This window comes from Fusarium proliferatum (genome assembly GCF_900067095.1).
Source record: "Fusarium proliferatum ET1 genome assembly, contig: FPRO_scaffold009, whole genome shotgun sequence".
Lineage (NCBI taxonomy): Eukaryota > Fungi > Ascomycota > Sordariomycetes > Hypocreales > Nectriaceae > Fusarium > Fusarium proliferatum.
Genome location: NW_022194798.1, coordinates 449,900 through 476,118, shown reverse-complemented (window position 1 = coordinate 476,118; position 26,219 = coordinate 449,900). Strand labels below are relative to the sequence as shown.

The following is a 26,219-nucleotide window of genomic DNA, read 5'->3' as shown; positions in this document are numbered from 1 at the left end:
AAGTCCTGGAAATTTAATACCCCAACGCAGATCATCTTGTTTCATCATCGTGGGGAAGCCGTTGGATACTTGATATCCAGATACGATATCGCACGCTAAAATAGCTCGAGATGGGTGATCGACCATCACACTAAAGGTTTAGCTCCTAGAGTAAGAGTCATATATACAGAGTGCAGTCGCAGCGACAATGAATCACAAAGATTCCACGGCATCATTACCACTCACTGCTTCGCGATCAGATCAAAAAGACGTGAGACAGCATAGGATAATGGTAGCGTGAGCACGGTGTGTTGTACTTGCTAGCTGCAGTATCATGAGTCTTGGAACTTCATTGCATTCATTATCCATTCGACGGTTAAGTCGCGAGACAGCCCGCCGCTATGTAAAATTATCTGAATTCCCTTGCTTAAGGGCGAGTCTGCCAAATGTCTATAAAAGGGATGCGCTGTCTTGCGCTACTATGCTCGCTAACTTTTCTACTGGCCCTTGCCAAGCAACACCAGATTAGCGACATTCATAATAGCAATAATCAGCCATATTACAACTGCGACAGCCGTCGTATACCATGCATTCCGCATCTTCACATCCTCCCCGTCATTCCTTTGCCCTGCCATCAACGTTGGTTGTCCTTCAACTTGCAGTCGTGCAGGACCAGATCTAACGGTCATGAACTTATTCCTGCTCGTGAAGTAAATAAGAGGCGCTGTAACAAAGGGAAGCACGATACTCAACGCCACCTGCGAGCCGTTGAGGGCAGCGTTCAGACCGGACCGGCCTACTGCACCAGCGATAATGATACTTGGTGTGATACTGATGCTTCTTGTCATCAATCGTCGTAACCAGGGACGCATCTTGACGTTGAGAGCACCCTCGCTGACCATCTGACCGGCAATAGTGCAGACAATACCTGCCGTGATGCCAGATAACAGCAGGGCCAGTGCAAACAGGATTCCCGCCGCAGGGGAGATTGAAGATGCGAGGAGATCGTGTATGCTAAAGATATCGGCGTCAACGGCGTCTGGGTTCTTGTATAAGCTCGCACCGGCAACGATTAGAATAGCTGAATTAACAAAGAGTGCAAACGTAAATAGGGCGATGGCGAGTTCAGCGATGGAAGTCCTGAGTGAGGATTGTATAGCTTCGAGCGATGGGATGTAGTAGGTCTTTTCCGAGACTTGGTTACCCGATGCACTACTTGGGGATGGGCGGGGAGGCACTAGCCCTCGTTTGACATCGTACTCGCGTAGACGAGGCTGGACAATGCCTGAGCCTAGGTAAAGGCTATGTGGCATGACTGTCGCGCCTAGGATACCGCATGCCTGATATAATCTATAATGGTCAGAATACCTTGGTTACATAATTTATGATGGAGGACCTACCCTTGTTGCTCAACGATACTTTTCGATGGCAAATAGCCTTTGAAGACTTCGCCAACTGAAGTGTTTTGTATCAACGACAACTGAATACAAAAGCATATCACAACTCCCATAACCAGGAACAGAATGAAGTACTCGAATATCCTCAGACCTCGCATAGACTTATCAGGGTTATAGAAGAGTAGAATCACCATAACATCTGCAATAGAGATGGCACACCCTGCGACAAGAGGGACTTTTGGAAAGAGAAGGTTCAGTGCGATTGCGAAGCCGATTACCTGGGATCCTGGTGTTAGTAAATATGACTAGAGGAATATCCCGAAGACGGCATACCTCGGCGATATCGGTCGCGATGATGGCGATTTCAGCAAATATGTACAGTATGATGTTAAGCCACCGAGGCAGAAACGCTCGACAGGCTTCGGCTAGGTTAAGTCCACTGACAGTGCCGAGCTTGATAGCGAGACTTTGGAGAAAGATTGCAAAGAGATTGGACAACAAGACGATGAAGAGCAACTTGAAGCGGTAAGAGGCTCCGGCGGCGATGTCTGTTGAGTAGTTTCCAGGATCAACTAGCAGAACCTTTGTAAGCCATGAACATACAATGAAGATGGGTATGTAGTAAGCAAGACCTACTATAAGCGACAGCTATTATGAAGCCTGGGCCGATGAAGGATAAGAACTTGAGTAACGCCTTCTTGCATCGTTGAAGGCGCGAGAGGCAAGTACCAGAATCTCTTCTAGGCGACGTTGAACATTGTGGTTCTGTAGGCAATATCGCTGGGTTATTTACTCGGGTCTGGCTGTCTTCGGCGCCTTGCTCATCCTGGTTGGCTGAGGACATGATGGTGGCCTTGGCGGTCTTGGTATTGGACCAGGATCGATTTCTCAGGAGTGAAAAAATAAATGGAAACACGCTATACTATATTGAGATCACGTGCCGTCGTGAGACAACGCGACTTTGGTGACGAACCCTGTTAAGAACATGGAAGGGCTTGAAGCATGGCTGTGATGAGGAGTGATGCTGGATGCATGATTGGGGTTAGAAACGGGTTTGATCGTAGAGAATCATGGTGATATCCAATGCATATTCATTCACTGTAAACAGATTCATCTTTGAAGCCAACTTGTCAAGAATGACAGACTCATCCTCGTCCACTGCAAAATCATCATCCATTTTATTGTTAAGGTTCTAGATGAGCATTCAATTACACAGGTGTTATCTTATCATGTGGTAAAAAGAGCTGCAGAGATTCAATGAGTGATGATTGGAGAGAAGGCGGAAAGGATAATTCCACTTCCGAGTCACCCACGATTTCGGAGCGAGTCGGCTAAGCGGAAACGGTTCACTCTCCATGTCCGTATCCGAACAGTGCGGATAACACGCACCGTTAGGAGCCAACGAACAAGTCAGCGGGGTATTTCTGTAATTATTTTGTTAAATTTGCCAATGATCATTAAAGCGCTTGGTATCTCTCTTCCTGCTTCTGAATCAGTAAAAAGACTTGGAATAATATTCACGTCCTAAAATCGGCTCTGGTCGGAAACATGACGTCACAGCTCTGGTCCTCAACTCCATGGGTCGATTCTGGCGATACGTGGCATAAACGCCGTGTTCCATACACACAAGACGCAACTTATCTACACACTCTCGATGTTTGGCAACCAAAATCTTTCGGAGGGTCTTCACTCCCCACAGCAGAAGTGTTGCCTCAAGGCAAAGGCCCTTGGGTTATCTATATCCACGGCGGGGCATGGCGAGATCCACTCGTCGACTCCTCGTCCTTCGAAGCTACTGCCCTCAAACTTCTGAGCGACGAACGAACACCTATCGCAGGAGTATCATCAATCAATTATCCTCTTTCGAGCCATCCAAATCATCCTACGCATCCCGCACCACCTCGCGATTCTTCGGAGCCTGTTGATGTTGCTCGACAAGCTAAGCATCCTGATCACATAATCGCTCTACTCACGGCCATCTCATTTCTGCAAAATGACCTTGGAGTAGCTCATGATTATGTCCTGTCAGGCCACAGCTGCGGTGCTACCATGACGTTTCAGACATTGATGAACCCCGATCACTGGTTAGGTACTGCAAAGGGAATTTCGGTCCAGAAGGTGAAGAAGCCAAGGGTCATAGCTCCTCTGAACGGTCTCTACGATCTCGCTGCCTTTATCAGCAACCCACCAGAATCTCACAAACAACTCCAGCCACTGTATACCGACTTTACGAAAAATGCATTTGGCAATGACGAGGCGGTATGGAAGGCCATCTGTCCTACTAGTGTCACAGACTGGAGTGCAGAGTGGCCTGAAGGCAAAGTCGTCGTCATCGCCCAGAGCAAGGAAGATGGTCTTGTGCCATATGCCCAGACTGAGCTTATGAAGGATCACCTGAGAAAGACGTCAACGCTCGAGATTGTTGAGATGAAAGCTAGTGGTGATCACAATGATCTATGGAAGCAAGCCGATGAGATCGAAGATATCATAAAGTGCGCGGTTGGATATTTGACCAAGCTCTGATTCTGCAAGGACTCTGATAACTGCAACTCAGTTCAGGTCAAATATTCAAGTCGAAAGGCAACCAAGTCTAGTTATCATTGGAAAAACTCAATATCCGGCATTTTGCTGCCATCCTTCCATGATCTCATCACCGACTTAACTTCTTCATCCGTAAGCTGGCCTCTCTCTTTGCGGGTGTACCCCCTTACATAAGATTTGACTTTCTGCACCACTGTCCACCTTACCCCCTTCAAAAACCCTTTTCGGCCCAGTCCCCATTGCTGCAGGCGCTTGTATTCTTTGACATGCATTCTACTTATATGCTTATGAGGCATGTAAGGAAAGAATTCGTTTATGTAGAATTTCTGTTTTAGCACTATAGCTTCTGTCTCTTCATCGAATTGAATCGTAGCAGCATCGGCAATATCGGATGGGACGTAGAGGCCAAAAGCTGGTTGTGGCCTGACCTTGGTGGAACTTGGCAGTTGGCCATGCGAGTCGGTCGGAGTACTAACACAAGCAAAGATCACCCTCTTTTGCTCTCTCGCCATGTCCCGGCAGATGTGCGCTATAGCAACGTCGCTAGATGGAATAAATGCATCCCCAAATGGGATCTTTGAAATGTCTTTTACAAAGGAACAGTGGTTTATGATCTATGCGTATTCATATCGGAAAGCGTTTCCATTAATGAACGCGGGAATGAGGTGTAACTGACTATTTCGCGTCTCTGGCTGTCCATCAGTCGCACTGGCGCTTCGGCGCAGGCACCAGGATTGGATGTCTCCAAGAGCCTACGTTGGAGACTGCATATTAAGATCTGTGCTTGAGTTCGCTTATAGACGGAGAGCCTTTGTAAAGAGCGGGCGGGGTTGAAGAAGGCAGACATATTCCCTATAGAAGGGTGAATGAAATAAACTTAAAAGTGGAGTGATGGGTTGTTCAACGATCCCTAATCTGGGAGAGTCAGTGGAGAAATCTCCTTCCAGACGAATCAAGTCGCGCCATGATAGCCCATCACCTCGAAAGACAGATGTAAATAATAGATATCTTTTCTATAATAATTCTCACTCTGTACAGAACTTACAGTATTGCGCCTTTATCTAAGCATTCATTCTTAGTTTTGGTGCAATTTCTCTTTGATACTTTTGAGGGTTTACGTGTTTCGTAAAATTAAATAGGCAGACAAGCTGTAAGCTTCCAAAAGTATGTTTAAAATCCACTATCTGTGACATCTATATATCTTGAGAGCCTGGCCAGAGGCAGCTGGAGTCAAATATTCAATTAGGCCGCTCTAGCATACTTCTTTTTTTTGGGGCCCCCGCCAGGGCTCTAATTGCAGGGTAAGTACAGTTTATTTATTTATTTAGACTTGCTTCTTTGATATTTATACTAAGTTTAGACTAATTTTATCTAAATATCCAATGTTTAATTATTTTCAGATTTGATGTTTACTTCTAGTAAGTGTTGATGCAATAACCGCTGCACCAACGCCACTTCCAGGTGACAGGATGAACTCCACATGATTTTTGCCAGTTGGTGACAACTTCTCCCAACCAAGGATCTCACCCAAAGCTTTGGACAGCTCTCGCTTGAAATGAGGATGCTTCTCAAACAGAGATCCCTCAACGCCAACATGACATGTCTTGAGATTCCTCTTCAAGCATATCGCTGCGACGCCTGTTGATGAAAGACGAGCTGCGCGGGTTGTTATCAGTGTCGCGACGCTTCTCATGAACTCGAGCTCTTTTAAGTTTGGAGATACTCCGAGCTTTGCGACAGACAGGTCATGCGATGTCTTGAAATCTGTCGATGTGTCCCTAGACCCATGGTTAGTGAGAAAGTCTATGAACGGTAGATTGTTGACATACTCTTCAATCGCCGACAAAAACGACGAATCCATAAAATACGGCTCCTGCATCTTCTCCAAACTCTGCCCCTCCCAAAATGTCTCGTCCTTCTTCTTGACATCAAGCATGATCAATCGAAACAGCTCCCCAAGATACAGCCCCGCGACCATCTTCTCAAACGCCTGCTGCCCCTTCCTCGGCGACGCATCATCAATAGCGATATCAAAAGACGTCAACGGCAAGACAACATGCTCATTATCAAAAGCGCCCCATTCGCAATTAATTGCCATGAGTGCTTCGGCAGGCAGACCTTCCATGTCAAGCTTAGGGATGGACTGGCATCTCTCGAGGTAGGCGCCGTTGCAACCCGTGCCGAAAACGCAGCCAATGGCTGTTTCGGAGTTGATGTATGCTGAGGCCATCATCGTGGCGGTTGTATCGTTTGTCACGACTCGGACCTTGAGAGGGAGTTTCTGTCTCACGTCAGTGTTGGGGTCATACCATGAACGCATAATGCATACCCTTTTCGCGATAGCTTGTCTCAACAATGCCGCTACGTCGCGACCTTCACACTCAGCAACATCAAAGCCCTTTGTCCACCTCTGAAGAATGCCCTCGTCAATAGTTCGCTGCGTTGTAGGAAATGAAAAGATGAAGCTCAAGTCTGTGCTTATTCCAGCTTCAAAATCAGCTGTTTTGAGAAATTCCTCAAGATGTCCAGCCACAAAATCCCAAAGCCTTTCGGCTGGTCCTGTCCTCAGTTCCTTAGGAAGTTTGTGTGTGACTTGGTTGACTTTGAAGCCCGACTTTTCTTCGGGCAGTTCGACGGAGAATACCCTCAGGTTTGTGCCGCCGAGGTCTAGGACGAGGTATTTTCCTGTTTCGTTGCCGGTTGGTTGTTGCATTACCCATGTTGGGTTCATTGGCTGTTGCTGATTAGCTGGTGGGTGTCAGATGACACAATCCGAGACTCACGATGCTGCCGCCCTTTACACTCAGCCCTATAATGATCTTAGCTTGCGTCAGCCATGAAATACTTAACCTTACCTTTATCTAGCTCATCAATAAAGTGTTTGGTGATATGCTTGAGCTTAGCAGTATCCACCGTAAACTCTCTTTCAAGCTCTTGTAGATATGTTTGAAGACTCGCCATTATTACGTCACTTGAAATTTTAGATAGAAACACCATCAAAAAAGTCAAACACTCAAAAAGTCAAACACTGGCAGAAGGCTTCCTATAAGCTTATATACTACAATCTGCGCCCGCTAATCCATCAATCGATCGAAACACCGTTGTCGGACCGGGGCAATTACAGCTGTCAATTCGCATCCAAGAGTGACCTCGTGATGACGCTAGATCCACTTTAGGATTAAAAACCGTTCTGTAACTTGCTTTGTCTTGCTCTAGTCTCTTCGTTGTGGTTCCAAAGGCCCGGTCCGATAGCTCCGGCGCAAAGGCTCCGGTTATCATGGCACCCTAGGCCATTGGCGTATGATCTCATCAGGGACAAAACCGTTTTGGGACATCCTTGCTAGTGAACTCGCGTCGGCAAAATCCTCAATGGTCTGTCTTGTGAGACTTGGACAGATAAAATGTTATTGATATGGTAATGACTGTGTTTAGCTGGTCTGATCTTATCTTCCTGTTTCGACATTCTGACAAAATCATACCCCAATTGAACATAAACGCTACTAAATTAGACGGTGATCAGTGGGGCCTCGACGTACAAATCATCGAACCTCTCTCCCAAAAGCTTAGGCAGCTTGCCTAACCCTGACAATGCCTTTCCCCACCCAAAGATCTCAAACCAAGAATCGACAAAAGTCTGCTGGACGTCACTGCCTCCATCAGCGTTGTCGCTCCACTCTGGTGACGACCAGTTGTTGTGCACATCCTTCCACTGTTCGGCACCATCCTTGGGCTTACTGGGGTCCCAGGCATCCTCGGGTAATTCCGTCTCTGGAAACGGCTTCTTTGCTTTGAGGACTCTCTCACCTTGCGCAAGGATGTTGAAAGCCTTGAGAGTATCCTCAGACATGATAGCTGGTGGGCCTTGCATGAGGACTCCCATCATAAGCTTTAAGCTACCGGAATTATTGTCGAGCAGATCATCGATGTTATTACCCTGACTGCTCTTGGTTGGATCTTGACTCTCATCATCTGTTTCATCTTGTTAGCAAAATATCACTACGAAATGGCGTTGCACCTACACTTGGCCCAAAGACCCGTTGGCACCTGTTTGTACTCTTGTGTCATGTCCCATTTCGCGCGGGCGACACCATCTTGAACGATCTCGATCTTCATCTCTGACTTGGTCATAGCTTCTCTGAGGTGCATTGGCCGGGCGTAGATGGGAGGACCTTTCGACGAGACTGAGTTGACTACATTGTTGTTCTCGTCAACTTGCTTGACATCTTGCACTGCTATCTTACATCCAACGACGAACGAGAAAGATCCTCCTCGAACGGTCCAATCAGCATTCTGTTTTCGATCAGGAGAAGAACTATTGTTCAGAAGTCCTGAAGTGGCGAGGAACGTATGTCCTTGATTGGGATCTCCCGGCAAAATATCCTCTTCGTCTTCGGCAACCAGTGCGGGTTTCTCTTCTGCCGCCCGGCTCTCTGCTGGTTGGCTACTAGCCTGGAGAACCAGGTGGTAGAATTCCTTGATATCAGCCGCCTTATTATCGCCCTTGTTCCCGCCAAAGTTGATATCAAACTTGGCCACCTTGATATCGACATGCACACGCCCAGCAAGCGGCGGTCCCCACATAGACAAGTCCGCCCCAATCTCAACCGAGATATGAGTGTGAATGAACAAGACGTCGATGTTGAAGCGAACGCCAACGCAGATGCCTGCATTAGATGTGAAATAGAAGGGCTTATAGTTGATGAGAAAATTGGCAAAGGCGTCGAACCAAGCTTCAATAGGGCCAGCGCTAAATGCTGCATGCAGTCTTCCGCCTCCCATACAGACCTTTGGTGTGATGGCGAAATACGCCTCGCCAGACAGACTGAGATGGCTTCCGAGAGACCAACTGATGCCTAGGCGCGGTGGATTGGGCCAACCGTCTGGGATTCTAAAGGCCTGATGATAACCACCTAGAGTGAAGACGAAGTTGCCGACGAGAGACTTGTCTGCGTGCGTAGCGTCAAACCAATAGTATAAGGCAAAACCTCCAGTGAGATGGCAATTGGGATCCAGAATGAACGACTTGGGCGACAGTTGGCCTTCCACTTTCATGGTTCCGTAGTCAAAGTCAACCGTAACACCAAGGCCAAGCTCAACGTGAGCAAATTTGACAGGGGATTTAGCGTTGGGAATGTCAACTAGAGCAACAGCGTATATACCCAGTTTGACCGATTGGCCAAACATGACGACCACAACAGCATCGAGGGAGATCATCTGGAAGGCATCGATCTTCATGCCTGCAGCTGCCCAGTACGTATCATCTCTCGGCGTGAACCACCCTCCAGCCTCAGACCGGGGATCCGTAAGCTTCTCGAGAGTCTTGAGTGCGTCACCTGCAGTTCCGCTGAGTTGGGACTGATCAATGAAGGGAAACTCAGTTATCTCCGCGACCTTGGGTACACGAATCTCTGAGTTATACCCGAAACCACCGGTGACACCAGAGATTTCGGCAAACTCCAGAGTTACAAGTGGTCCATCCAGTCTAGCGAACACAAACACCGAAACGAAAGAATCCCGATTCTGAGGTTTGGCTTCGCCGTAGAAACCAGCTGCTTGGAGTTGGTACGGAACCCACCCGACGATGAGACCGCCAGCATAGTAGTTCAGCCCTGGTATGTTTCCATGTCGAACGATACCAGCAATCGTGAGAGGGGGTTTCTCGAAAGCTACGGCGAAGCCTTCCAGGCTGAACTTGGGGACCTCTATCTTAGACAGGTCGAGGGACGTGAGTTTGAGATTGATAGTGAAGCCTAGGAGAGAAAAGCCAATTGGGCCAAGCTCAAATGTTGCGTCGAAACCAATACGGAGGACTTGGTCTGTGTATTTGAGCGACATATTGTTGATGGACAGTGGCCCGGCCTTCTTCTTGAACGGCGCCGATGCACTACCTCCGTCAGAATCTGCCTTTGGTGGCTTCTCTTCTTCGCTCTCCTCCTCTTCCACTGCCATGAGCGCAAAGTACGACTGCTTCTCAGGAGCATCCGCCTTCTTCTTAAAGTCATAGTCCAGTATGCAAACAGACTTGCCTTCCGAATCTTTGATAATGACTCCAAAGTGAGACCCAGCGCTCATCAAAAGATCACTGTCATCCATCTCCTTGAACTTGTCCTTAGTTGTCAACGGCATAGAATCTTCGAGGCTCTTGATGTCCAGGCGAGTAAGACCAGGCTCTCGCTTAGGATTCTTGTTCGTCTTATCTTGGATCCACATAAAGTACATCTCTTCAAAAGGCTGCGTGAGATTTCCCACCAAAGGGATTTCAATGGTGGGAACAGATGTAAGGGAGGCTTTGAAGAAGCGTTTCGAGGGAACCTTTGATTCCCAATCCAACTGGTGGAGTTGAACAAAGGAGAACTTTATTTTGCCCAGTGTCAACGTTGCGATGAACTGGAAAGAGCCTTTCTTTTTGGCGCCCGCAGCTTGCACCTCGAAGGCTTTTTCATCGGGGGTCTCTTTTGGTTCGTCTTTGAGCAATTTCTCTAAGACTTTGATATCGATAGCGCTATCCTTTTCGTTGCCAAACGCCATGTTATCGAGAAAGCCGGGCAATTCCAGACTATCGTCGCCCAGAATGCCCTTGATAACGTCCGAGACACTCGCATTGTCCTCGGCTGACTTCAACTCAGCGGTGAATGTGAAGGATCCCGATGGTAAATAGTGAAACTTGAGATCGAGTTCAAGGCCAGCTGCCAAGAGAATACCCTCGAGTTCAAAAGCGGACCCAACAGACTTGCCTTTGTCCTCACCGTCCTTGACGGGCTGGTAGTGGTACGATAGATTAAGGCTCTTGACCTGAATGGACTCGATCAACGGCATGACATGATCAGCAGTTGACGTGTCTTTCGACGCGCTAGTCGGCTTGCAAAAAAGCTCATACAAAGATGATGCATAAAGTGAGTTAAGTGAGGCTTTGAGCTCCCATTTTCCTGTCCCGCTGCTATAATCGATCCCGCCTTTCAGAAGTGCAGTCTCCTGGTGCACAGACGTCGGCGCTGGTTGAAGTCGTGCTAAGAAAGCGATCGTGAGCGTGAAATCCCTTTTTCCCTCCCAGGTGAAGCCAGCGTCGATACTGAGGAGTCCAAGATCAAGCTGTGGAACTGATGGTGGATTCTCAGACTCAAAGGCACGCGATTCGATAGTACCACCTACTCTGACACCGCTGCGACTGAGCGTGACGTAGGCTCTACTGATCTGAGTGGGAACAGTGCTTGGGACATTTTCAATGTCGACGCCTGGAATCATCTTGATGAGATTGAGTGTCTTTGCAGGGGTGTCTGTCAACGGGTAGAGATCCGTGGTCGTTTCATACTCTGGCTGCATGTCACGAATGACCGAGTCGTCGTACCCTAGGTGAATCAATTAGCACAGGTCCTTGTGAAAATGAAAAGCTACTCACAGTTCCAGAGTTCTCCCTTGATGCTCCCCCACTTCGGCCCATCAGCCATCCAAGCATAGGATACGAGAAATGTAGGCGTAGCAGGCTTCCCCGTTCCTGTCTTCTCAGTACCAAACTTTGCCGCAACCTCAATCTCAAACGAAAAGCTCTTCAACTCGGTGGTTCGTCCCTTGTCATCACAGCTGAGCCCAATCTTGATTTGACGGGGGTATATCCCGCTTTGCTCAAACATGTCGTTATCACCAAGGAACTTACTGATGAATTTCAAGTCGAGATCTGGAACCAAACTCATCAGCCAGCTCAAGATGCCTTCAAAAGCGTCCTTGGTGTTGAGCTGCACGGTGATGTTATAGCTTCCATGGTAGAAACTGATAGCAGCGATTACTGGCACGTCGGATTTTCCTTCTGGCTTGATGGTGCATTTGGCTTGGAATATGACGCTGCCCTGAGCCACTGGTTGATTGCCATCATCGGTGTCAGCCAGAACAACTGCTTTCTTGCAGATGACATCGAGGCTGTCAAACGTGAATCTTTTTAAGGTTGACGTAATTGTCTTATTGAAGGTTTCAATGTCGGCAGAATCGAGACTGAACTGTAGACGAATAGATGTCTGCAAAGACCTTGAAGGGCGGATCCAAAGACCATTCCGCTTCCCAGCTGCAGACGCATCTTGTACCACAAGAGTAGTCTTCCAATCTGCAACGAGAGCAGGCGGTGTCCTGGAAGACTCTGAGAAGTCAAAGACATCCTTCACGGTAGAATGCAAGTCTTCTTTGGTTTTATCAGGATCTAGTCCAAAGTAGAGTGTGTTGCCGTCAGGTTCCAGACCAGGTGCTGGAATTCGTGGAGAACTTGGGTCCAGACCAGGTGCTTGTTCGAAGGTTTCAGCGGGAGGTGGGAAGGAATATTTCAAGGCTTTCTCTTTGGAGCTAAAAGTGATGTCCCAAGGTGATTTATACTGGAAGCTGAAGGCATCGATGACCCATGGCCCCTTGGCGGGTTCAGGATTTGGCTTTAGGGTCAGGTTGAAAAGACCTTGGCTATCAAGGTGACCCATCCAGGTTGCCAACCCATCACTAGCGTCCAGCTGGATATCTATAGCGTCTGAGCCAGATGGAACTGTCTTGAGTATGATGCAATTGCCAGACAACTGATTGACAAAATTATCAACGTTGGATCCTTCGTCCAGAACCTGAGCATCATCGCCGCCAGGGTCCGGGGCTTTGGATCCGTAGAACTTATACTTCCCGTCTACTATGAAGCCTCCGGTAGCGGAGATAGGCTTCCACAGAGCTTTGGACGGGTCACCAGCTCGTGGAATACCCTGTCGGGAGATGAGGTCTTGAATGCGGGAACCCATATTGAAGCTTCCCTTGGCTTCAGGTAGTGTAGTAACAGTGTCTTTGATACGAGGAACGATCACTTGGGGTGCTGATCAGAGCCAGTTCGTAGAATTGCTATGAACTGGGAGAGTGAGCGAAATGTCGAGGTCGGCAAAAGCTGGGGACCAGCGAGATACCCGTAAATTCAGAGGGACATTACTTACTGCTTTCAGTGCGGGTTTCCCAGCGGCTACCCTCGGACGGCAATGGAATAAGTCAATTCACTCAGCGAGTGGCTAGCTGACACCATGATAATCATCTCTCTCTTGGTCCAATTCCATTGTGTGCAGAGGGTCGATGAGCACAGCTTCATGTGAAATAATGACGACTCAAAAATAGCACGCTTATCTTGGCTATCACATCACTACTTGACCTAGCCGCGTCGTGCCATGCTTGGAGGTTGCATAATGGTAGGCCAACACGTCTCGCTCAATTAGACCTCTATGACGTTCCGGGAAGCCAAGAGCACTTTCAGCTCCCTTCAGGCGTTGTCAATTTCCTGTTTCAGAAAGACTATTGCTAGCTGCAGCTCGTCACATTGCGACAGTAGCTACAAAAACGCACGCATATCCGAATCTGGAATGTCGCAGGCTCTTGTACCGGGCCGTACCGTGGTGACGAGGTCGATTACATGGATGCTGTGGGATCGACAGCGGGGTATGTTATGCAAACACCCCAACACACTCCCTGTGACAGTCACAAAGACGTGCATAATCTCAGCTGAAGGCCTGAAATTTGCCCGTCGACTGGCTTGCGGGGCACTTTTGGATCACCGATTGGAATTGAACGGGGCAATGAGACTCAACCAGGCATGATGGATAGTTATCAATCCGCACTCATTGCAATTCCTCCAAATTTACATGAGCAACCTCCAACACTCAAGCTACTGTGAATAGATTATTGCCGTTATGGATAGTGACTCAGACCCATTGCTCGTGCCTCTGCAACTGCAAGCCTTCGTCCTCAACCCATCAGTTTGCAACACCGATGCCCAAGACGACCATAACGCACGAATTGTGCCCATCACCCAACCAAACTACACTTTTCTACGTCTTGACAATTTCCTCATCCAAAGCGATGTTCTCAACCATGCAGATCTCCACTGCTCTGCCCCGGCAGAAGCGAACCCTCGTCTAACTGACCTGGGTGCTCGACCTCCTGCGCCTCGCAGAGACCGTCATGGAGTTTACCTCCACTGGATTCTTCCCCAGACCTATCGATCTGGAGTAGCGTCTGCCGATTCTGTCTCTAAGGAACGCAGAGAAGATGAACGTCTCAGGCGTGGACTGGCACCGGGTGAACCCATTCCAGACCCTAAAGCAGAGCCAACCAAATCTCCTGAGTTCCTTGAACCGCCGACTCGATGGATAATTGTTCGGAAGTTGGACCTGGACAGTGTTAGTCCTGCTGAGGCAAAGCCTTACTTCAAGGAGTATCAGGCTTGGGTCATTGAGAGTGATTACCAATGGGCGCTGGGGTGTATCCCTCCTGACTATGACCTCCAAGTCGATGTCTCCCCTTTCATTCTCGGTGTCAAATCTGGCGATGATACCAATATTGAGCAACAAGCCGAAGTCTTCATCGGTCGCAAGACCCCTCTTGAAGACTGGTCCGAGTGCGAGTCTGCTCATCGTGTGGACATCAGTCTTCTTCGAAGCAGCAACCAGCTTTTTGCAGACTTCCAGCTTCACAACTCCAACGTCTTCAGTACGCTCGATAACTTTCAGTACAATGATGGTTCGTCAGAGAAGCCACAGTTCTTGCAAAAGGCCAGTGCTAGCTACTACCTTCTGGGTTGGCATCGAGATGAACTGAACGATCCTCTTTGGCGACACAAATTCACCCGCCAGCAGAGACTTCAAGGTATCTTCATGGCTCTCCAAGAAAGTGGGATTGAAGGTGTCACCAAATCATGGCTAGAATCTGAAGACCCTGCACGAATTTGCCTTCATGGAGCGTTGTATGATGTCCACTGGGATCACGAGAACAAGCCCGCCACTGTCCCTGCAGATGCATTCAGCAAGACACTGAGAAGCAATGAGCTCCCAGCTTTGTCTGTCGGAACAACCCCTATTGATGCCCTCATCACGTACTGCTCCTCCAGAAGTGATAAAGAACAGAATCAGATCATCAAGCAACTCGAAGAAGACATTCTCCTCATCGACTCTCTTTTACATGCCAGAGATGACGGTGTCGAAGGTCAGCGAGAAGCTAAAGATATCTCTTACAATTGGAGCTTCAATCGTTCTAAGGGCGGTATTCACTACTTTATCGCCGGTGGAGAGGAGCAAGGACAGCCGATGAAGCCTGAACCAGGGTCAATTGACGCTCTGCGCACCTTGAACGAGCATCAGTCTCTTCTTGATGCGTGTCGTAGGGGAGCAGAGCAGTATCGCTGGGACATGTTCTCCCTGTGGTGGAAGTATGTCACAGACGTCACCAACAAGACTGAAGATGATGTGAATCGTCGGTATCAGGCCTACGTCAAGACAATATCTGATAGGCTTGATGACCTCAACGTGCGTATGGAAATTCTTGATGCCAAGATTAAGGTGATGAAGAAAGAAGGCCAGGCAGAAGGAGGGCCTCTTCAAGGCATCAAGAACGGAACTGATCCTTTCTTTTACCGCGCCCGAGATCCTACTGTGCTACTTGGAGGTGTTGATTCTGGTTGGCCTATTGATTTCAACGACAGCGTCAATGTTCGCATTCCCCCACAGACAGTGTCTCCATCAACTTCCATTCCTTCAACCTTGTCTGACCTGGTTTCTCTTATTGCTTCCAAGTTTCCGGACCAAGCAGCATTGAAGAATGCCGGCCAACTGTGCTCCGAGTTTTGGGCACTGTTACCCAGTAACACGGAGCTAGCTGGGGATCTTCCAGCAGGCCAAGTATGCCCTCAATTCCATGACAACCTGTCACCGACCAGCGACAAAACTCTGTGGAGAGATCGCTGGGAGGACCGTCAACCATGGTTTCCCCTCTATGCAGAGTGGGAGATAGAATACACCCATGTCCCCTTTGAGTTCTGGCAGTTGGACCAACAAGCGTCCAGAGTGTCCGACAGCAAGAAGACGCGATATGGTGTACCTGCTGACGATGGGGCGCCTCTCTGGAAGAAGATGGCGTTGGGCGAACCAAAGCCTATTGATGATGTGCGCATCTTGTCTGGCCGTGTTCTCATCTTACCCCAGCCCAGCTTCTCACTGAACGCCAAAGTGAAACAGCTCTTCGCTGATACCCCTCCTCAGATTCTCAAAGAGTCTATCCCGCTAGAGAAGCAGACTAGATTGATTGACAACATCAATCGACTGTCTTTCCTTTCGGCTCCACTTGCTGGATTGACGGAGGGTTTACTTACTCTTTCTCAAGGAACGCACATCAAGCCTGAAAACAAGTTCGTCAAGGACGGACAACAGCTCAGTTCCGCAGTTGCGGCTGCCACGTATCCTCTGGCTGGGTTTTCAGCCGACACTATCGAGAAGATACAGAACAATTCTGCACTTACGCCTTATGCCTCGATGTCGGATTTTAATGTCGCCGACTTTTGCCCATTTAAGCCTGCTACACATGGTCAATTCAGGTATTTATCACGTCCGCCATATCTTTACCTCATCGTGTTAATTGAATGAAATTCAGGTTTACCAAGTTCAACGTCATTGACAAGTTTGGTCAGGCCCTTGTTGCCATTGATCCCAAGCCTAGGAAGAATGGTCCCAAGCCACTATTTCCTTGCATCAGCGACTATTATGAGCCTCAGCCCGTCGTTCTAGAGGATAAAACCACGGTCGCAAACACTGTGATGAAGAACAACGGGTTGAAGTGTGAGTACATCCAGCTTCCTCCTCAGATCAACCAGAACTCTCGTCTCAACGCGTCGTTTGTGGTCTACGCTGGCGACGAAGATGTTGCCAAGTCTAAGCCCTACTGGCGCCCCGCAACTGAGTGGGAAAATCCTATTTGGGGATGGGTGGTCTTGAACTATGCCGACCAAGGCATTCAGCTGTTCCTCCCAAACGGTGCGTTCTATCGCGAGATTCGCTTTGGAGGTCCTGGCGGTGTCATAGAGGATCCAAAATGGTTGCCGTTCAAACCAGATGACGCTCTCCCACCAGTTGCAAACACTGCCCAACTTGATGCTCTCATCACTCGCATGGGTAGCGATCCTAAATATGCTCGTGGGTTTTGGGACATGCTATCCATGGCAGTGGACAACATGGCTCCCGCACCCAGTGCCTACGCTGAGTTTCTTAGCTCCATCGTCGGTAGACCTATGGCTTTAGCCAACATGGGTTGGTCTCTGGAGCTCGAGGGTGCGCCTTTGGCGAATCAAAGCACTAGAACGAGTAACAGCACCAAGGAACCGCTGATGCATCTGATCTCAAAAGATGATGATGACAAAAACGCCTACAAGTTTCAGTTGAAGCTTGGTGACTTCTTTAGGGAGTATGATGGCCTCGTCGGGTACTTTGATGCCAACAAGGACCCGGATCCAGCCAATAACAGAGGAGACGAGTTGCTGCTGGATAAAGTCAAGACTTACTTCTCTGAAGGATCCAAGGCAGAGAACTTGACACCCATTTCAAAGACTAACTACCCCAAGTTCAATCCCTACTGGATCGAGCAATTCCATGACACCAAGCCTGTGGAGCCCGAGGCCTACGCTGACATGCGGATAAAGGAGCTTCAAATCTTCGGTGCCATCTTTGATCCCTTCACTCCCATCCACGGCTACTCCTCCATCCTGCCACCACGTAGTCTTCAGCTTCCCTCCTGGACTTGGCAGGATGCCATGCAAAACATGACAGCGTTCTTCCACGCGGGTCCTCTTACACTCACTCAAGATGTAGGGGATTATGACGAAAAGAATCCATTGACTACTGAGACGGTGAAGAAGAGGCCCGCGCGGAATGCAGCGCTGCCAGCTCTTGATGAAGGCGAGTGGAGTTGGCTGCAGCCATTTGTGGATGACAAGGGCGGGAGTGGACTTCCGCTTTATAATGCTTTTGGCATTGAGGTAAAGGGGAACCCACTCACGCCAGGGTTTGAGAAAGGTCCGTATACGGCTATTGAGGGATTTTTGCAGCTTAGGCAGCCTTTGATGAAGGACAAACCGGACAAGCCAGTCTAGAACCGCGTGCGACAAGTAATATGCGGTGTTGCGAATACAGAAGCAAGGTAAATAGTTTAGGTCTCTTCTTAAACACGCTCTTCGGTATCTAGTTATTATTGTTTGTTTTAAAAAAAAAACATTTCTGTTGTTTACCTCTTTGCATTGGGGCGGAAGCCTCGTTCGGCCTGTCAAGCTCGTCACAGTTGTCTGAAGATTCTATTCTCAAACTCCACGCTTAATTGTACCGAAGAGTCTCCTCAACCTATTTTAGGAGCCAGGGGAAGAAGGAACACACAGGACTTCGATCTTAAGTGGCAAAGAGACTTAGGTAATATAGCCTAAGCTTTGGATAACTTTTGCTGAGCTTATTTTGACACCACATATTAGGGTTCGCTGTTTTCTTGCCCCCAGAGGGGGGAAGATATTAAATTGTGCAGGGCAGGGCACCCTAGGTTATGGGTCGATTGGATCAGGGCCTAATAACAACTCCATTAATTCATTCATGGGTAACGAGAACGAAAGTTTTCACAGACGTTTGCAGATCAGCACTAGCAGGTTATGACTGTAGTAAAGGAGTGGCAATTGTTCCTCGTTACAGAACATGAAATACTATAAAGCAACCTCACCGCCACTGAGATAGAACTTAATGAATGTGTATCCGAAACACAAGTACCCAATCCATCACCAAACCACCTCAGTCGTCATCTTCCTCCTCCCAAGAGTCAATGACATGAGTGAGCTCCTTCTTGTCTTCCGTGTCAGCCTCATAGAAGAGATGATTAGCTCCAGCAGCCACAGTGACAGAGAGCTGGCTGTCAGGTTTGATCTTGTCAGCGTCGGTAACAGTCTGCTCATGCCCCCACTTAGTCCCTCCAACCTTCTTGGTGACCCTGCTGATGGTGTTGTTTTCTGCGTCGACGAAGTAGAGGAAGGCCTTGGCCTCAGTGACAGCGACAGCGAGGGTGCTCTTGGCTTTGACACCCTTTGCAGCGTCGATGGGACCGTCTAGATGAAGTACGGATTAGTATACAGTGATGGGACGGGAGACAGAGAAGTCTTACCAGAGCCGCCGACGACGTACTGCCTGAGCTTTTTGCCCTCTACACCCTGGTAAATGATGTTTTGTTTCTTAGTACCGGCATCCCAGTAGGCTGCTAGGGCTGAGCCAGGAAGGATGGCGTTAGTGCTAAAGGCCTTGTCGTGAGTTGGTCCGATGACGGCTTCAAAGATGCTGAGAGCATTGTCCGCCTTTGGGTTCTTCCTATACTGCAGTAAGTAATCTATATCTATTGGTTTTAGACGAGGTACATACTTGAGATAGTAGATCCATGTGTTGACATTAGACGAGCACGCAGCAATCTTGTAGTTGTCACTGTAAGCGCTCGTAACAACCTTGTACACCGGGCTGATCAGAGAAATGTCCACAGCATCGGCATCTTTAGGGCAGTCGCAGTTCTGGGAGTTAGCAGGCTGGCCGCACTGGCAGGACTTCTTCTTATCGGCGTCCTTCTTCTCAGTGACGGCAAAGACAAGCTCCTTGTTGTAGTGCTTGGTGCTGGCTAGGTGAGATTGGTAGACGACGAAGCCGTCATGGGCGTTGGAATCAGGGTCAAAGGTGTTGAGCTTGATGTCGTTGTTGTCCTGCTCGTTGCGGAACTGGAAGCCGACGTTCTTGCTCTCTAGGTTATAGTAGAGATGGATCTTGGTACCGACGGCACCGGCTTCATCTTGGATAGCAGTGACAGCGACCATTGTGATGGTGAAATGGTGGTTGAAGTTGAAGATGTGAAAGTTGTTACAGTGCTAAGGATGTTGATTGATGATGTGTTTGAACCTCTTGACCAGAGGAATATCATGAGCTATTTATCTTCAAACCCCAACTTGAACCTCATATACAGGACGTCTGCTGCTTGTCCAGCCTTCATGATCTTCCCTGGATCAAGTCTCAACATTTTCAGCAAGCCATACAAGCATCGCTACTGCATTTCTCGAGCCTAAGTTACATCACGATGCCCTCCATGGACGGGGGACAAAGGAGAGTGCCCAGCTGTCACATTCTTCAACCGCTGCCTCTGGTGAAGTCCGAACCAATCTATTGCTACAAAGTCAATTTCAGGCAGTGATTACCACTAGCGGCGTCAGCACCAGGAGCTGAACCCTCCAAAGAGGTCAATATCAACGCAGTTGTAGCAATATTTTGCGTCATCACAACATTGGCAAGCCACGCTCAGGCCATTCACCAACCCTCAATCGGTACAATGATTTGCGCGGCGCTACAAGCTTCGAGCTGAGGCCCAAAGTTCCAAAATCAATGTGACGAACTCGTTTCCGCTATAGGCCAGACGCGTAGGCATGCAGATTGATAACTGATACATGAGCACTGCGGGGTGCCGATCATCAATATCACACCAAATATGCCGTGCTGTGCCGCTTTTATCAACACGCCCACTACCTCCGCACGGGATGATGTGATACCGGGCCGTTGCAGCCACTACAGTTCTTCAGCTGGCGTCTTGCATACACGAGAAGTAATCAGTCAGAATTATCCTGAGAAACATTGAGATAATTCTCCTTTCAAGGTTGCAGGCGTGATGCATTGAGCTTTTGTTCTGAACGACGTAAATTATCCTCGGCACAAGGTGGATGGCAAGCTTTGGACGGGGTAAACTGTATCCCCCGTCATTTTGTGTTTTTCTCGATCAGTCTCGTTTCACTTCTCTTGTCGCTCTCATTATTGACTCTACTGAGGATCTCATCTCACCACCTTTGCCAATTTCTCAAACTCATCATCAATACCCTACATCATGGTCATTTTCACGGGAGGCAAAAGCGTTGCTATCAATTCCCCTCGCCATCTCACCCTTCGCCATGCCAGAAATGCTGTTCAATCTACCAGAAAGGCCGAAGCTCTTGAGCACGAGGCTTTAGACATCACTTCCCTGGAGCCCTCAGCTGGTGAGCCCATCGAGGACCCGACTCCACCTCTGGAGCCAGGCCAGGCTCAGCTCCACTCGTATTGGGCTCCAGGTCTTGAAGCTGGCAAGAAACATGAGATTAGCGTTGTTCAAGACATCAAAGCCCCGACTGATAAACGTACTCTTCGCCTCAAAGCGAAGCAGAACTTTTATGTCGACGCTCCCCAGTTTGTTTTGCCTGAGGGTTCTGTCTATTCTTTCTACCCTCCTCAAGGCTACCCTGATGATCGTCGCATTCTGCCTCACATTGTTTTGAGCGACCCTCATCTTCCTTGGGAGAGAATAGGAAGTCCATCAGCTGAGCGCGATTCTCACAACGAAGATGCAAACCGTAACACAGTTCCCTGGCTTGCGCTCTTCACATTCAGTCATGATGAACTGCTGCTTCAGCCCGGAGAGTTGGGTGAGAAGAAGTTCAAGCAGAGCCAAGCTGGGGCTGTAAAGATGACAGTCGGCGACTTTCTGAAGCTTGAAAACATCGCAACACCTATTGTGTCTGATTCTAGCAAGGACGTGACAGACATCGGTGCTGAGTTTATATTTGTCAAGCCGGATCTTTTCACAAGTCTCTTTTCTTCCTTTGATGAAAAGAACAATAGACAAGTTGGGAAGAAACCAAACACGGCTCAATACAAGTATCTCTCACACGTTCGCAAGATCAACACCAAAGGCATGGCCATCGCTGGCGTCGAAGACTTTGGTATCTTCTCTTGTGTCATCAGCAATCGCTGTGGACCACTGAACAACCCAACTGCCGCTAATATCTCTGTCCATCTTGTCTCCATTGAAGGAGTTGAAGATATGGAGTGGCCAAAGTCGGGTCAAACCCGCGTCGGGCTGTGTTCCCTGCATAACTGGACCTATACTGTTCTACCACCAGGACAGTTCAACGTCAGGGATGCCTTTGAACATCTTGGTAGAGAACTTAATGTTCTTCGCCCTGCTGAAGTCGTGTTCAAACCACTTCAGTCATCTGGAAATAAAGTCACCGTGCGACTTGGCGACAGACTGAAAGACGGATACTCCCTCGTTCAATACCGGGTTCAGACCGGTGAAAAGACGGCGGCGTTATACCGTGGTCCTTTCACGCCTACTAGAGTCGAGCTGAATGAACAGCTGAACAAGTGCTCCAATTCTGGTCAAGACTTTCAGATCCTAGATAAGAAGGTCGGTCTGATGGATATCAGCTACTCTATCGCCTGGCAGATTGGCAGAACACTTGCTCTCGGCGACAAAGCCTATGTTGCAGCCTTGTCTCGTCTACGGTCCATTCTTCGCACCAAGACCATGAAGGCGTGCAAGATTGATGCTGTCACCGAGGCAGGGACGGAGAAAAGTTACCGGTCAAGAGATGATCTTCTCAAGGATCTTCCCAAGACCATTGAGCGCCTTCATCAGATACAGTTGGCAATTCCTCCTGCTTCAGACAACGATAGACCTCACTACTTCGCACCTGGAGGTGCCAAGAAGCGATGGTATCGTCCGGAGCTTTCCAAACGGCAGTATCCTAAACTTGGCTTTTCTTCAAAGCCAATTCAGGAGAAGTACCTAGAAGCAGCTATAGAGGTTGTCCTCAAAGAACTCTCCATGGGGAAAGATGATCAGGTCTATGATGAGACCAATGACCCTGTCTCTACAGACTGGATGGTAGTCTTAGCTTGGATTCTGGATCGTATGTTCCTCGACAGAATTCCTGCACATTACTTGATCTCGGATCCAAGCCATGTTCCTCCCGAGAGTCTGCGCTTCTTTCACATTGATCCCAACTGGGTTGATGCGATGGTCGACGGTGCTTTGAGCTTGGCAAACCACATGGGCCAAGATCTCGACAGAGTTGCCATCAAACACGGCATCAATCGCTACTTGGAGTACAAGTCTCCCAAACTCAATCATCGTCCGCAAGTCCCAACTTACGGCTTCTACCTACGTTCTGATCTCGTCACTCTTTACCCTGATCTGAGAGTCAACACCACTGGAGCTGATACTGGTCGTGCACCTCTTCTTCGCCATGAGATTATCGCAGACGGCGTCATGCTCGGATTGTTCGATTGCATTCCTGGACAAGACTTCAAAACCTTGAACTTCACTCAGCCTCCCCATCAGCAACGGTTTGCTGCTGGTTGGTACCTTGAGGCTGATAAGTTAGAGATATCTATTGGAAGGGAGTTCACCGTTGATCCGAAATATCAAGACTACTCTAAGCCTGAAGAAGATTGGCAAAAGGTCACTATGCTTCCAAGCTCAGAGGATAATTGGTTCACATGGAGCACTATCCCAAAGACACTCGTTGGCGGAAAGGATGAAGGTGATCCAGATGCTGATCTGCGTATCCTTCGTCTGCCCTCCTTCGTCAAGAAACAGATGGACCTGCTCAACGAGAACATGGGATCCTTCACTGATGACGAGGGGAACAAGCAGGATTACTTCCGCGATACTGTTCCAACCTCTGCCCTCCTTGCCATGCAACTCAACGATCCTTACTATCAACTCATCATTGCTTTAGATAAACAAGAGGGATCGGGTGATCAAGCATCTTCATCTCCGCTGGCTACTCTGAGAAGTGCAGCGACTGGGCCAGTCCAAGAACTTCGCAGCCTGAAGTTTATGACACCTACCACTGTCCCCAGAGTGCCACAGCCTGAGGATGATGATCTCGATCCACCAGAGGTAGACACCATTGTGTCCCTTCAAGCGGCATCTTTGGATACCGTTGCCGAGACATGGGAACGCGATGAGAGCTTTGTGGTGAGATCTCGTACTCTGGGACACCATCTCCCCCCGCACCATCGAGCACCGATCACAGAGCATCTCCATGGCGCCATGGGATCACAGGTTCCCCATGGTGTCCCAGTCCAGCAGCTCGCCAGTGCAAGAAGGCTTGGAGCTCCTCAAGTCAGCATGTTCATGAGAACAGCAAGTGCCAGCTCCCAATCTTCTGCCCTAGCTGGTCCACCTATTTACACATGCAACGCATACTCCCTACAGCACGACGTCATCATCCAAGATAAAGATTGCTTACCTCAAGACATCGTATTCTCGGTACTTGTCTCACGCAACAAATACAGCAGCTATCAGCTCACAGAGTTCGACATAGCTATTGAGCTTGGCACGTCAGCTGACGATAACTGCATCATGGACACCTACGCAGGTCCCGGTGCACGCATGTTGAGTAACCTTCGCTTCAATGTTCTGATGTCTTTTACTACCATGCCTGTCACTGAGAGAAAGTGCTTGTTGCTGAGGCTTATCCCGCGAAGTCACAAAGGATGGATCAGGATGCAAGATGTTCATGAGATGAGTTTCATGCTGACGCTGGCTCAGCTCAATTCGTTCGCTGGCAATAAGAGGTTTTCGTTCTACACGTCTTCTTACTACAAGTTTGATCACGAGCATGATCCTATCAACGACTTCTTTGAAGTTACACTTCAGAAGCATCACTAGTCGTTATCCCATTCAGTCACTACCATAGCAAATAGTCTCTTAGCTACGTTAGCAATACAACATGAATTTATCCGTCCTAAACTACAAAGGCTTATCAATAAATACTAATTGCATCTTCCAATTAAGCTGACACTAAATGACCGTTTTCCTTTGCCGGCGTCTTGGTTTGTGCCTCTTCAAAGTCCTTTTTTGTTGGGGGATTCCGTTCCGGGAGGAAATTATCCAGTTCTGCACTAGCCACCTTGATCAAGTGCTTGCAGTTCCTGCATGGTGACCAAATCCACTTGAAGCTTATCTCCTCATCTTGTCGCTTCTTTGCAGCTTCAACGTGTATATTGTCAAGAGAGTAGTCCCCCCATAGTGCATCATCGCCTAGAAAGGGCGAGTTAAGAGCAAGGCCTTTGATCTCCTCCCTTCCAGTAGCCCTATACTGATTGCTGTATTACAGACGTTAGCTTTATGTCTGAGGAGGGTAAGGTTGAAGCTCTCACTGACAGCATTTGTACGAAGGGGTAGGTTTCTCCGCAATTTCCAAATTTCGTCGTAGATAAACCACTATCAATGCTTGGCGATGTTTCAAAGGCAAAGCGCTCTGGTTCGCCATTTTTATTAGTCCACTCCGAGTCTTCAATTGCATTCCATCCTGTCAAAAGGTCAAAGCGACTTCGCTGAAGCCTTTCGCTCCAATTTCCAAGACTATTCTCGCCATTCTCTTTATTGATGCTGCCATAGTTCTGCCCGCCCATTGAAGCACCAAGTGAGAAGTCAACTTTGCTATCGGGACCTGTGATCCAAGTGCATTGGAAGATTGTGGGCGGCTTCCCATACCCTGGTCTAGGTTTGAAAGCCATGACTTGTGAGCTTTTGTGTGTTTTTCTCTTCCTGTTACCTCCAATGGTAAAGGCCCAGCGTGCATAAACAGCGGTCAGAGGAAGAAAAAAACGAAACCTGTCGGAGTTGGGCTGAGCTGGCCCCATGAGAGATAGGAATAGACCAAGGAGATCATAATGTGACCAGTAAGGGAGACTTCCGTTCCCTACTCTAGGGGGGTAAGCATGGCTCCAGTCATTGTCAAGTTTAACTTCAATCGGAGACCACGTTTCCTTATTTTCATCTGTTTTCATCACATCTGTTGATTGGCGATAGATGTGTTGGCTTGGTTGTAGCTTCTGGTTGATCTTTCCTTTAATTCTGTCCCCGATTCTAGGCTCGTAGTTTTCGGCTGTGACATCAGCCTTGACCACTTCGATATCGTTTTTGTCTAGGGGACTTTGGGTGTAGGGGGCCTTCTTTAGCAACTATCTCTTTACCAACGCAGGTTTCATTTCGAAAGGGATCTCTCACCATAGCGTCAGTATCTGCTCATAAATAGTTTGCAGTTTCTCTTTTTTCGACTCTGCTTCGTCTATTTTGAAAGACTCCGGATCTTGAGCGACATCCCTCAAGAACTTATAGATCTATATTTCCAGACCCAGATGTTAGCGATTTGTGTACTGCCGTGCTTTCCTATCCTTACGTCTTGAAGCTCATATTTATAAAGGTCGCTTAGATTTCTGCCGACGAATCTGAGCGGTGCCATTGTTGCTTTGTGTGTAGAGATATCTTGTCAATTGCAAGAGACATACGAGACTCTACTTTATACGCGGAGATGATGGCATTTACATACACAGGTAGGAACACATGATAAGATTGCGATGACTCCCAAAAGGGAAGGCAGAGATGAAGGATGTACCGGTTTGTACATGTCATAGAATAGGGTGTGCCAAAAAGAGCGATGCTGATAAACTCGACCTAGCTATGTAGGGCAGTGGATCGGGCTAACCATTAATTGGGATCAGCGCTTACGGCTGAGCTACCCTTGCAGCACCCTTACACCCTAGCAGTGTGTGGTGACGTCTTACTTGGGGTAGGGTGGTGTATAAATATTCATCTATCTTCGGCGTCTAGCTGCATCCTTCAGGCAGCTTTTTGTGACCAATACTGTGCACCTACACC

General features: G+C 48.4%; 8 protein-coding genes across 8 annotated transcripts; 3 read left to right on the top strand and 5 right to left on the bottom strand.

Moving 5' to 3' along the window:
• Positions 1-476: 476 nt before the first annotated feature.
• On the bottom strand, positions 477-2,220 carry FPRO_15650 (putative manganese transport protein; the record flags this gene model as incomplete). Its single annotated transcript, XM_031220007.1, has 4 exons — positions 477-1,329; positions 1,380-1,654; positions 1,710-1,948; positions 2,013-2,220. 4 exons carry the CDS (start codon positions 2,218-2,220, stop codon positions 477-479), a joined length of 1,575 nt encoding a protein of 524 aa, XP_031085709.1.
• A 704-nt stretch (positions 2,221-2,924) lies between these two features.
• Positions 2,925-3,899, top strand: FPRO_15651 (uncharacterized protein; the record flags this gene model as incomplete). The annotated part of the gene is made up of 1 exon (XM_031220006.1): positions 2,925-3,899. One exon carries the CDS (start codon positions 2,925-2,927, stop codon positions 3,897-3,899), a length of 975 nt encoding a protein of 324 aa, XP_031085708.1.
• A 1,414-nt stretch (positions 3,900-5,313) lies between these two features.
• On the bottom strand, positions 5,314-6,878 carry FPRO_15652 (putative hexokinase; the record flags this gene model as incomplete). The annotated part of the gene is made up of 2 exons (XM_031220005.1): positions 5,314-6,665; positions 6,773-6,878. The coding sequence occupies 2 exons, from the start codon at positions 6,876-6,878 to the stop codon at positions 5,314-5,316; spliced, it is 1,458 nt and encodes a 485-aa protein (XP_031085707.1).
• A 544-nt stretch (positions 6,879-7,422) lies between these two features.
• FPRO_15653 (uncharacterized protein) lies at positions 7,423-12,673 on the bottom strand (the record flags this gene model as incomplete). The annotated part of the gene is made up of 3 exons (XM_031220004.1): positions 7,423-7,886; positions 7,937-11,263; positions 11,314-12,673. 3 exons carry the CDS (start codon positions 12,671-12,673, stop codon positions 7,423-7,425), a joined length of 5,151 nt encoding a protein of 1,716 aa, XP_031085706.1.
• Positions 12,674-13,603: 930 nt separating this feature from the next.
• Positions 13,604-17,826, top strand: FPRO_15654 (uncharacterized protein; the record flags this gene model as incomplete). Its single annotated transcript, XM_031220002.1, has 2 exons — positions 13,604-16,278; positions 16,335-17,826. 2 exons carry the CDS (start codon positions 13,604-13,606, stop codon positions 17,824-17,826), a joined length of 4,167 nt encoding a protein of 1,388 aa, XP_031085705.1.
• Positions 17,827-18,502: 676 nt separating this feature from the next.
• FPRO_15655 (uncharacterized protein) lies at positions 18,503-19,560 on the bottom strand (the record flags this gene model as incomplete). Its single annotated transcript, XM_031220001.1, has 3 exons — positions 18,503-18,813; positions 18,870-19,069; positions 19,121-19,560. The coding sequence occupies 3 exons, from the start codon at positions 19,558-19,560 to the stop codon at positions 18,503-18,505; spliced, it is 951 nt and encodes a 316-aa protein (XP_031085704.1).
• Positions 19,561-20,612: 1,052 nt separating this feature from the next.
• FPRO_15656 (uncharacterized protein) lies at positions 20,613-24,224 on the top strand (the record flags this gene model as incomplete). The annotated part of the gene is made up of 1 exon (XM_031220000.1): positions 20,613-24,224. One exon carries the CDS (start codon positions 20,613-20,615, stop codon positions 24,222-24,224), a length of 3,612 nt encoding a protein of 1,203 aa, XP_031085703.1.
• Positions 24,225-24,345: 121 nt separating this feature from the next.
• Positions 24,346-25,803, bottom strand: FPRO_15657 (uncharacterized protein; the record flags this gene model as incomplete). The annotated part of the gene is made up of 4 exons (XM_031219999.1): positions 24,346-24,661; positions 24,720-25,493; positions 25,569-25,681; positions 25,741-25,803. 4 exons carry the CDS (start codon positions 25,801-25,803, stop codon positions 24,346-24,348), a joined length of 1,266 nt encoding a protein of 421 aa, XP_031085702.1.
• Between the last annotated feature and the right edge of the window lie 416 nt (positions 25,804-26,219).